We start from the raw sequence: 13037 nt of genomic DNA on the forward strand, positions 1-13037 counted from the left end.
ATATTATTTAATTTAATCAATATAGTAATTAATTGTTTTATTCTCTAAAATTAGTTTCACCGTATTTAAAAGTCATAAATAAATGTTAAGAGTTATTGAATCTTGTTCTATTTGAAGTATACCCAACTTGCTTCGATATTAAGATATATAGTATGCTTATTTTTCTTTAGTTAATTAGTTTTTTTCTCACTTATTATTTTTCTTTAATTAGTAGGTTTTTCTCACTTGTAAAGTGGATTTGACATGATTTAGAAAAGAAACATTTTTCTTTGTATATTCATACTCAAAACTTGTCTTTTTGATAATATTTTTTAAACTCCTACTAGGTAAAGAGACAATTTCTTTATAATTTTTAACTAGATAATAAAAACTTAACATTTATAATTAATAAACTAGTTTACTCTACATTAAACTTAATTTCGTTAAATGCAATGAATAACTGATGTATAACATATATAGTTCAATTTGCTATTTCTTCAAATACAACTATTTGTCTAATGCCTTAAAAACATTTATATGTTATTCATCAAAATAACTATTTTGGTCCAACATTGTATTTAACAATGTTTTATCACTTACCAAAGGAAACCTATTACACCAATTGTAATATCTTGTCAAAATAATTAAAAAAATAAAAATCACACTTTTATAAAAGATAAAAAAAGGTTTAAATTATTATTTATTTTATTTTATAATTTAATTTATTTACAAATAGTAAATATTTTTTTAAGTATACTTTTCATACATATATAAAGTCAATTATCTAGTCATTTTGTGTCTTACTAAAAGAAGTATGAATAATAAGTTTGAATCATACTTTGAAATTTACTATTAAGTTATTAAGTTAGTGAGAGTCGAACAAGGTTCATTTGGGTGAGTTTGAGGTTTGAAAGAACTAATCAGAGTAAATCAAATGGATTTACCTTGTCATATGAAATGATGAGATGATGAGATATTGAGATGATTATGTGCATGACTGTGTGGATTTCACAGCGAGTAGTATGACAACTGCAGGTCTCTGGATGCTAATTTTAACACATAAGTCTTTTGGAAGTAGAGTCAAGTGTCTATGTGTTGTGACTTAGTAGAAGTTTGACATGAGAAATATGAATTGTGAATTTCGCTAGACACTTGATATTTATGTGAAAAGACATGAGAATTAATGGCTTTATGTGAAGATTTAAAGCTATATTTATATTAGAGGTTTTAAAAATAGCTAACTTGTCATTTGCTTTGTTTTATGATTGTTTTCTTTAATCTGTGATTATCGTGTATTTATACGAAAACAAATGATGTTACAGATGATAGAACTACTGACTGAGAAGCTGAATGATGAAAATGTTTATTTTCTTTTAAATATTTGTTTTAATTTTATGAAATATTTAAAGTCATATGAACTATATAAAATAGTTATAAATATATTTGTATTATGTTTATATATTTATTTTGATATTATGTTATGTGTGTCAACATATTAATGATAAATTATATATGTTCAATTAGATTTTATTAATTTTAAACTATGAAAATTGTATTTGAATAATTAAAATTAGAAAGAATAAATTATCCTTTTGATAATAAAGACTAAAGACATAAATTTATATAATAAATATCTAAGAGATAACTCACTTTAAAAGAAGATAATTGACTGTTAGAAGAAGCAATTCAATATTAAATGGTCCTATTAATATTATTAAAAAATGTCCTATTTCGTAAGACTGCATATGTTTGGTGAAACTTTCAAAATTTATATGAAAATATGTAAGAAAGTAATTTCTTATGAATTTTGATTACAAATTTATAGAAAAAAATCGAGGAAATATAAAAATTTGTAATAGTGAATTTACTTTCAATTATAGAAAATATCATTTTGTGAAGAGTACCCCACTGATATGCTCTATTGCAAATAACTTTTTCCATATTATAATAGTGACAGCTATATTTTTTCGTACACGTGACTCTAATTATTATCAAGTATAAACCTTTTTTTAAGTTTACCCTTATCTCATTAAAAACGAATATAGATATACTAACTCTTAATATTAGCTTGGTCGGTGCTAATAAAGGTCAGAATTCATTAAATAGAGTTTGAATATGAGCATATTATTCAATACAACTTTATTTTAATTCTAGAAAATATATTTTCTTTATATTTCCAAAACTTGAAATCTTAACTTAAATCATTTTAAGCTAAATAAACAACAATTATTCTAAAATCAAATTGGATTCCTTCAACACATTTTTATTTTTAATAAGAATGATGAAAATAAGAAAAAATTGACAACTGGTTATGGGAAAGGAAACAAAAGACCATGGATAAAAAAGGATGAAGATGGTCAACTTTTCTTTGAAGAAAACAGTTCTTCTATTTAAGAAAGAATATTTGCACCAGTCCTTGGTGTTAAAAAACCAAAACCCACTCTTAAATTACTAACCAATGTCTGGTCATATGAATCATTTAATTAATTTTTATAAAAATACAAAATTCTGTTCTATTCATCATAGAAACAAGAAATTTCAATGGAATGCCTTTTTCTTCTTGATTTGCCACATTTACTTTATAACGGCTCTTATTATATACATATTAAATTATTTTAAACCTGGGTGTTTCCATAAAAAACCCTAATTCTTGTGTTTTCAAAAGAGTGTCTGTCATGAGAAAAAGGTAGAAAGGAAACAAAAGACATTAAAATTTTTGTTAAATTTTGTGCCTATACGGTGAGACATTTGAATTGCTTGAGAAAGGAGAAGCTTAAGCAAATTTGGCATTTTTTTCTTGTCATGATACACGTCTTCCCCCACAAACAATTAAGAGTTCACTACAATACAAATGGTTAGCAGATACATTCATTGATCTATCTCATTCAATCATAAAAAGTAAAGGGTCCACCCTGTACATGATTAGATACAGGTCCATTTACAGATACAATATTCATTAAATAACCCTGCTAGAAAATAGAAGCAGAGACAAAATCCAGCAAGACAAATTAAGTATTAGGATAAGGATATCAAAAGATTTGCATTCGTAGGCAAGTTAAACATCGTAAGACATCAGGGATACAAGGTATAACTATGAGTGTAGCAGCAAGCAATACAAGTGTGAAAATCAAATGGTAATAGGTAGCAACTCAATTTCCTTTATTATGTCTATCTAGTATGGACATAGGGGAAACAAAAATAAAAATATAGAACAGGACACATCATATGTATATACAGGCATCACATGATCACTTTGGCAGTGCTGCTCATAACAAGGGAAAACGATACTAGTACAGATAAAAAATGCTCATCAAGCTAAAAAGTTAATCATCCTTGTAATCTTTGCAAGGTTTGGTTTCAAAACCACCACCTTCCCTCTCCTCCAACGTGTATGGCATGTAGGTACCCAAGATTTTGTCCCACATAATGAAGAATGGCTGTGAGAAGTTGTACTTGTTGCCATAGAGCTGATGGTGTACATCATGGTAGGCCGAGTTGTTTTTGAAAAATATATGGAAAAGGTTTCCAGGGAGCAATAAGCCACAGTGATCATCCACCGTTTTAATGGTAGCAAATGAGAAGAAGAAGATGGAGGCTCGAGGACTCATCCCTGAAACTAGGAAAGATAAAGCCCCACCAACAGTGTCATTCAAAAGCCCCTCAACAGGGTGATTGTATAGAGCTCCATATGAATAGGGTACAATGAGTCTGTGATGCAGAGAGTGGATATGTTTGTATAGGAACTTGTTGTGATGCATGTATCTGTGCATAAAGTATTGCCATGCGTCCATTACAAGCATGGCAGTAACAATTTGTCTTGCTAAAACAAGTAGAGAAGTATTCTGGCTGGTAGTGTTTTGGCTATCACTTCCTGTCAGCTACACAATTAACAAAAATCAATTACAATTGTCATCCAGAACCAATCACATGTCCGATATTAAACACAAAACCTACGATTGGATCAATGAGTTACATGATAAAATTATACAGAATAGAACACTCCATAGTTTGCAAATGCAGACCTTTAAATTGGTTCAATTGTTTTAGCATAGTCAGTTAATGTTGGTAACAGTTCACAACTTTTATTTCAATATTAAAAGGGACGAACAGCTTGTAGTAACCATTAGAGTACCAAAACAAATCCTTATTTACATTTTTTGGGATACTTAAAAATGCAAACCTCACATTTTTAAAGTTATCAAAATGGTATATGTTAGACTTGGTATAAACGTAGGCCTTTTCATTTGGTGCAAGGCCCATGGCCTTTTCGACAGGTCCGCCTAACAGATATACTAGGTTGGTCCAATGATTTCCTCCTTTTTCACTGTTGTTTTGTATGATGTCCTTATGGTCAGGTCAGGAGGATTCCTCATTCTTCCATCAACTGGTAATTTTTCTGTCCTAGTGAATTTCTTGTAGTATCAAAGAATATTTTAGGGATGAGACCACAAGAAGCAATACTACTAAAGCTAGATATGAACAACAACATTTCTCTTATAAGTGTTCAATGCATACATACCAAAGCTCGGATAACTGTGCAATAGGCAAACAGTTTCATTAAAGCTGGATTATTTTACTTAATTTGTTTCTTACTCAAGAAAGATTAAGGTTACCAGGGGCAGAGGGAGTGGGGAATATTTTAATTCTGTTCTATATTTAACATTGTTAATTATAACATTTTATTTTAAAGGCAATACTTTAACTTTCTTTAATAATACTTTATACAATTATATATTTCTTCTGGCTTATAAGAAAATATATTAAATTTCTTACAAATGTCATGCATGTGAAAATTTAATTATTCTTTTCTTGGTCATAACTTCTTAAGTCGGTCCCTCTTTAAAACAATGGCTCGACATACTTCAGTCAAACAGCAAATAAGTGAAAAATCCATTAGGATATTATTTTTATATTAGGGAAACAGAATACTACTATTAGTATATATTCATAATACTTTTCAACGTCCTCTATAGTCAGGGGAAGCAAAAGAGGAGCACTAAAAGAATTATAAAGATGAAAACAAGAGCATATGTCTCTTTAGTCAGGGGAAGCAGAAGAGGACACTAAGGAGATATTTGGTACAAGAAAAATATTTAGTTTCCCAGGAGTTAGACGTTGAAAATGTTTGTTTCTCATTTTATTTATTATTTAAAAAATATATAATTACTAGGAAACATTGTTTCCCAAGAATTTTTTTTACATGTTTCTCACAAAGTAATTCTAATGTGATAGGAATCTAACTTTCCCAAGCTGGGAGATAAGTTAAATTATCGGATGTGATTGGGACAGTTGTGAAAATTAGATAATTTCAATAGTTAATTATAATAAAAATCAGTTCGCTAGGATAAGTTTGCTAAAATTGTAGTTCTAAAATAATTAATTTTTTATTAGATATAAGAAAAAAGTTCAGATTTTACATAAGAGTGTGTTTCAAGCTAAAAGGGAAAAGCTGTTAGAAAATAATCATAAGCTACAAATTTTCAGATCATGAAAAGACTTTATTTGTCAGAGGAAAAAAATTATTACATTTCAACTAATGTTCCAAATATGCAGCTCATTTTATTTTATAAAGAACTTATTTTTCATTAAAAAAAACAGCGGAAATTTGGAAAGGAGCTTTTTTCCAAACATGTTATTTATGCTGTAAAAATACCACATTATTACATTACCTTATATGCTCATTCAATACTACAATAAATAATTTCCCATGTTAAACTTAAGACCAATCAAATAGAGATTCTAACCATTGAATGAATTTTTTTTCCTTCCACCAAACACCCAACAACTATTAGGCCTTAACCCAGTTTGACATGGTTGAAAGCCAAAGCTTCAAGACTTGTTATTTAGCCTAAGATTTCCCTCGCCAACTTCTTCCAACGTTTGGTCTCTCTCTTCTCCTTTTCACTGGACTAAAATCATGCAATCTACTTCGATCTACCTTTACCGATTTTCTATACCTTTTGCTCAATCGGTGCAAAACAAACACCATCCACCCCTCAAAGAAACTTTATTTCTGTGGAGCTCACCACACGTCACCTTTTTTTAAGGGAAGAAACTCGTTTTGGGGTAATAGCATATTTACTACCACTAAGAAAAGGCAACAAGATCAACCCATTAAAGTATCTATAGCCACACACTATCCCTTATGAAGTAGCCTATGATAAACATATAGGTCAAACAACAATTCAATCAAACACGCACTACATTTTCAACCTCCAATGGAGAATAGAGTACTAAACTCACATATGCCAAATAGCAATCAAACCTTACCATAATAAAAAGAAAAAGAAAAAAAAAAGACATCAGTATTACACGCCATACTAGATCAAACACAAAATCTTTAAGAGTATTTCTTGTAACATAATAAACACAACCCAACCAAAAAGTAACGAAAACCCTTTGCCAGGTGTATGGCGTCTAGCATTACCCAAAAGACATAAAGGAGCCAAAACATAAACGTGTTGAGCAATTAAACATCTTAAAAGCCGTTTTGGGAATGCAAGATTGACTTCATTAATGCATCTTCTCGTAAAAAATCATTCACATAAAAACAAAGCACTAAAGAAACTGCCAACTTATCACACCTCAAAAACCTTACCGCAAACAAGACGGTTGCAACCACGGCCTGAACTAGTTGTTGGAGGAGAACACCTTTAACCACAGCACCCTTTGACACCAAATTTTTTTCGTCCTCTTCCTGCTTCGAATGTAACCGATAACTCTCAGCAAACGACCCCAAAACAACGTAAATCCCAGAATAAATCCAGTAAACCGCTAAAGGCACAAAAGTGCCTAACATCTCATCAGAAACACCCAAATCCATTCCACCGCCCCAGACGAAGAAAAAAACAATATTTTTCGTCGATTTGATTTAACAATCACCCACCAGACCCAAAATTTGCATCAATTTCAGAGAAGCAAGAAATAACAGGAGCGGCACGAAATAAAGAACCCTAATTAAAAATCGTAAAACTGAACCCCTCACTCCTCTTGCTCCTCCAACCCCAAATGATTGATTGGTTAAGCCGGCAACCCCAATTATACAAACGACCCAATTAAATAATGGGTAGGTACATAACAGAGTTAGGGTTCCGCGCAGAAGGAAGATTCCAAAGAGAGAGAGAGAAACGAGAAAGAAAATGTCGAAAAATGCTTGCAGGGTCGTGACTCTTCACGCTTTGGGAAAGAAAATATCGTGCGATCTTGTGCGTGGGGGTGTAAGAGGTTACAGTGGTTCCCTCGCTCATGTCAAAAAGCGAGTGGAGTTGGTTAGAGGAAACTGTTTTTTAATAGGTTTGGAGTAGGGGATTTGTGTGGGCGCGTTTGCAGAGGATTGGAAACTGGGCTTTATGGGATTATCGAAACGACGCCGAGTTTGACCGGTTAAGGTGGGGAACTTGTTTTGAATGTGTGGCCGTTTGAATTGACAGAGAGTCAGTCAGTTATGCGCGACAAACGACGAAGAACAATCAGAATTCACAACGGATGCTGTTCCGTTCTTATTTTCTGTATAAAATCCTTTAACTAAACAAACATACTACTTCCAAATTAAGAAAATAGTTTATTTTTTAGACAAAAAAATCATTTCTACACATATTATAATTATATAATTTCTCTAAATATACATATATTGCACTTTGTGTCTATATTTCTATAGTTATTTTGGTATGCTTAAATTATGATAACTTATATTTTAATCTGTTTATTTAATCTATACGCCAATATCCTTAACGGGTCAACGTATACTTCTTTTTCTCAAAATCTGCAAGATTAATTATAACTCTACTGAATATAAATGCAAAAATCTGAAACATAATATTCAGCAATAAAATAACTATCATACCAAAAACAATTCTCTGTCAATATTTATTGTGCTGCTTCATGGCATAATATTTTCATTTTATAATTAAAAACTATAATTCAAAAATAAATTTACGAATAAAAAGTTGTGAGATTATATTTACTAAATTTCAATAATCTACAAAATTATCTATTAAACTTTTATTTAAAAAAAATAAAAATTTAATATTTTAATTGTTAATGAATTACTCTTCCACAGATTTATCTTTACTCATTTTAATTCTAATTCACAAACACTATTATTATTGATTGAAACTCTCCAAAAGTTAATCACCCACTATAGTATATAAATTTAAATATACACTATATTTAAAAACGTAATTTTTTTTTTTCAAAAAAAGCATACTCCATTCATCCATGATTGCAATGTGACTTTTATTTTATTTTATTTTAAAAAAAATGAATTTAATGTACTAAAAAAAAGGAGATGTTTCATTTTAATCATTCAAAAAAGTTAATAGGGTAGATTTAGTTTTAAGTAAAGTCTTATATTTAAAATTTGTTAATAAAAAAATAATATAAAGAGAATATTTCAATAAGATAGTTAAAAAATTAGTCATCTTCATGAAAATATTTTGTAGCAAAATTTTGATAAGATATTTACATACATATATAGGAAAAATATATGCAAAACAAAACTTTAACTATTTTTAATCAAGTCTTCTAACAACCCTCTTACTTGAATTCATATTTTTTTCTTAACTGCATGAATTGAAAGAGAGATAAATTTTTAATTTTTCAACCGTATCAATAAGTTTTATAATTAATGAAATTTTAATTTAAAAAAAATCGTATGCGGGCTGACTCGGAAGTTTGCGGGTTACCTCTTATGCGGGGCGGGTCAGTGAAATGAGTTCGCACTCCTTGTAAGGGACGGGTCAACCCAACCCACATTTTGCGGGCCAAACGCGGGACGGGCCTATGCGGGGCGGACCAACCCACATTGTCATCCCTACTCAATACAATGAGAAAATTCTCATTCAGAAAGAACAATGAAAGTTCACAAGGAATACTTCACCATGGGAAAGGATTTACAATGGTTTCTCACACTACCCAATCTTAGAGGTTGCTCTCAAACAGTAGATATAAAATGTATACTCAATACTAAGACACAACTACAAAAGTTTTTTGTACACTTGAGTATTTCATATTTTGTTGTTGTGTTCTTCATCCTCGAGGTCTTTATATACACTTTTATGAACGTTGTAGTTTTAAGGTTTCTTCAATTCTTCATCTAGTCATTAAACACTTGATATAGAAACTTCTTCTTTAAATGTTCTTTGTGTTTAAGGCTCTTAAAAACTTTTTTTATGTTCTCTAAATATGAACTTTGGCATTTGAATCTTTATTACTCCAACATCTGCTCAATCTGCCACGTTTTCTTCTTCAATGTGTTAGACACTAGATATGAAAACTTTTGTTTTGGTGTTATTTGCACTTTTTTGAATATCCTAAAACATATTTTTTGAATCAATTATGTCTTTTGAATAGTCTTTTCCTTGTTATGTTCACTATCTTTAACGTGCTAGATGCTCAATAAGAAAATGGTTGCTTCTTTGTGATCTTCACGTCTTTAACATTTATTTGATTGTCAAATACTTTCTTCATTAATATGAACTTTGTTCGTTGATCTTTGACCAACTCTAGACTTAGATATTTCTATTTTACATTGTTCAGATGTGCGTCCTTAATGTAATTTCTTAACCTTTTCAAAGTTCTTTGTATGTTGTATTCCTTTGAATGGGTCTTCATTAAGCTTCTTGATATTCTTTCATTATTGATTAACACAAATCTTAACTTTATTATTCTTCTATCAGACACTGAGAAATGAAACTTATGTTTTCAACTTTGTAAGCGTCTTCAAGTCCCTCAATAATTTATGGGAACAAAATAAGTATTAGTGAACAATATAATTTACATATTAACTTATGGGTATCATCATTGAACAATATCTTTGAATATCTACTTATTACATAAACTTTATATTCACATATTCCACAATTAATTATGTGTTTAAAAACTTTCCAAGTTAATATTGATTTAGAACGTTGAAGCGCAATTAGTTTTAACTTGGATATTATCTCATTAATTATATTTCGAAAAACCTTTGATATAAAAACAATTCAACTTTGTTTTTCAAAAGCTCTTAGAGTGTTATATTATTTACTTGAATCCATTAATCTTATTTAAAAATAATGTTTTCTATAATTCAAAAATACCAAATAAGATTTGAAAAACATAAACGCAATGTCATAAAATATTCCAAGAATGTAAAAGATTAAGTATAGTGTTGACCTAATTTGGTAAGTGTACTGAGTCAAAAGTAATAATTTGTCTCAAAAGACGGATATTGAACCCACAAAGAACAGTTACATTAAAATCTTAATGTGTAACATTCAGTAGATATTGAAATATGTACAGTAAATTGATTCAAGGTATATGAGCATTGTTTAAATAAAATTTTCTTGTAATTTAAATAAAAACAAAGTAAATGAAAGTAAATGATTATGAGAAGTTGATTGATTGATAGAATTGGGATTGAAGTTAATATTTCAAACTCATTTGTATTTTGGTAAATAGAAACATACAACATTCTTACTTAATTGATATTGATGCAAAAAAAAAAGTCATTCATGTGACAGCGTTAAAAAAAAACGCACAATAGAACCTTATCCCCCTGCACCATAGTACCTCTTTTATTTCTTTCTCTTTCTCTTTCTCTTTCTCTTTCTAAATCTCTCACTTCTCTCTTAATATTCCCCTCCCAATCTTCATCTATTTTAGAATCTGATTGGACCACGTTGTAGCTGGCGAGTTAAGAAACATTTCTACCGGATCAGATTTTTAAACAGAGTAAGTTCATTTTTACTCTAAATATCATTTGTTATCTGTTTTTCCTTAGGATTTAGTCATCAATATTGGTGGGGTCAGTTGAGAAGTTTAATCCTCTCAACTTATTCTATTATATACTGAATTTTTGTTCTGTTTGGATAATTTGCATTAGGCCCGTAAATCTTGAAGCTTATCCAGACCGTGGGGAATAAAATTCTAGAAGTTGCTTGGAAAGCAAGTAATTGAAGTAAGGGAAGCTAAATTTAATTTTTAATAGCACCCTAGGATAGAAGATCTGAATGGGGAAGGGACGTGGTCCCAATATTCAATTTCTCTTGCAGGGATGTTGTGTGTTTATATATTGTGTTGTTTGTTTATATATTATTTAAACTAGTAAAAATATTATATTTTGATGGTTTAGTATTTAAGTGTTGTTTTTTCTGTTAAATAATATTTTGAATATTGTGGTTGGCGTTTTGAATGATATTGAATGATGTAAATTGTATGAAATTGATGTCATACATTTGGGATAATGTATGAGTTGTTGTTTGATGGTACGTTAAGTATGAAAAACTTATGTTTAACGGAGATCCTCTAGCTTCACTAATGATCTTAGTCATGTAGACTAAGATATTAAGTGGTGAGAAGCTGAGAGGGAGTTCATACACACCGGGTCCTACTGTAGACACTCGGTATTGGATGTTTGAACTTACCCTGATCCTTTCTATTGGATTCGCTGGTAATCTTTGGATCAGGTGTTAGTCTCTGGTAGGGGCATACTTAATGAGTCTTCCGGAAGATGAAGTGGGATTGAAATGAAATCCAATGATTATGATTGAAAATAGATCCATGTGTGGTCTATATGAATGATGGAATTGGTATTGAAATTTTACATGAAATCATTTAAAGAAATGTTTATAAATTATTAGTCTAAATTGGTTATATTTTCAAGAATTATGTTATGGATTTTCTTTGCACTAGCTTACCCTTGCTTTTCGTGTTGTGTTTGAACTGCGATAACTGTACTATGTACACCGAGCAGATGACCATACAGGTGCAGGAGAGCCTTAGAGGTTTCAGAGTTTTATTTTGAGCTATGGATATGTAAATATTTGTATTTCTATAAATCCTAATCATGTATTAGGAATGTTTTGAAAAACTCCAAGTTTGTATAGAAACAAGTATAACTTTTATTGTAATAGTTATATGTAAATTATGGGGTGTTACAATTCACATTGATCCCTCAAGTATGAAATTATTAAGATCATCTCCTAAACATTGATTCCTCAACTATTTAGTAAAATGTTTTGTCATTAAGAAAATATGTTATAAAGCATTTGTATTTTCATTTAGGTTAGATCATCAGAAATACTTCCCAAGAAATACTTCCCAGACAATTCCAAAGATCTAAATCAAGAATAAAAATTATAGTTTTAAGCATTAAATGAAAATAATAACATCAAATAAGAGAAAAATGTTATAGATAAATATCATCTCAATATATAGGAGTTTGAAACTATTAAATTCAATCTCAAAGGAGAATTAGTCACTCATGGTAATCATTACATGTACCAAAAGATGATTGAAAGTAAAAGAAGAAAATTAAGAGCGTTTCTCCTTTGACGGCTGCCTCCTAGGGTTTCCTTTCTTCTTCTTTTTTCTCTCTCTACCTTATGCCCTTATTTAACCTAATTAGGCTTGGACTAAGTGATATCTTTATTCATAATATATTGTTTCATTCCTCCTTAAATTCTTGAAAATAACACAAAATTGAGAATAAATAATTTTATTAATCTCATAACTCTAAAATATATTATTAAATTCTAAATTTTCAAATTAAGGTTGAGTCATAGCTTAATCAACAGGTGAAATCATTAAATGTCTAATTTTTTTGTATAAAATTTCACTAAATAATGACACTTATCATATGGACATTTCCCTATTTATCGCATTCCATTTAATGCTTGGACGATGTTTGTTTCGTCTGATATGTATATTTTTCATTGTGCATCTTATGCTTATGAGCATATGCATCTGCTATGATTTGCCTAAGGGGTTTTGCGTCTAATGTGAAAACTATTGATATTGATTAACACGTCTTCTTTTAAGATTTAGGGTTTTAAGTCTAATTTGCAAGCATTATAAAATAAAATGTTGCAATAGAAACTAATAACAGTAAGCTATAAAATGTTGCATACACAAGTACTTATCAACAACATAAAGCATTTCTAGTGATTGAAGATTAATATTACCTTATTCTACATACATATTTTAAAATTTTCTATTATAGTGTATTTGAAAAAAAATTAAATTTTTTTTTGACAGAATATACATTTAAATGAAAATTTTAAAATAAATTTATGACA

General features: G+C 29.7%; 1 protein-coding gene across 1 annotated transcript; it reads right to left on the reverse strand.

Moving 5' to 3' along the window:
• Positions 1-2994: 2994 nt before the first annotated feature.
• SBH1 (sphingoid base hydroxylase 1) lies at positions 2995-7478 on the reverse strand. Its single transcript, XM_068612182.1, has 2 exons — positions 6578-7478; positions 2995-3857 (listed from the first exon to the last, which is right to left on the reverse strand). Exons 1-2 carry the CDS (start codon positions 6800-6802, stop codon positions 3303-3305), a joined length of 780 nt encoding a protein of 259 aa, XP_068468283.1. The 5' UTR covers positions 6803-7478; the 3' UTR covers positions 2995-3302.
• Between the last annotated feature and the right edge of the window lie 5559 nt (positions 7479-13037).

This window comes from Phaseolus vulgaris, chromosome 2 (genome assembly GCF_051622355.1).
Source record: "Phaseolus vulgaris cultivar YP4 chromosome 2, ASM5162235v1, whole genome shotgun sequence".
NCBI classification, from domain to species: domain Eukaryota; kingdom Viridiplantae; phylum Streptophyta; class Magnoliopsida; order Fabales; family Fabaceae; genus Phaseolus; species Phaseolus vulgaris.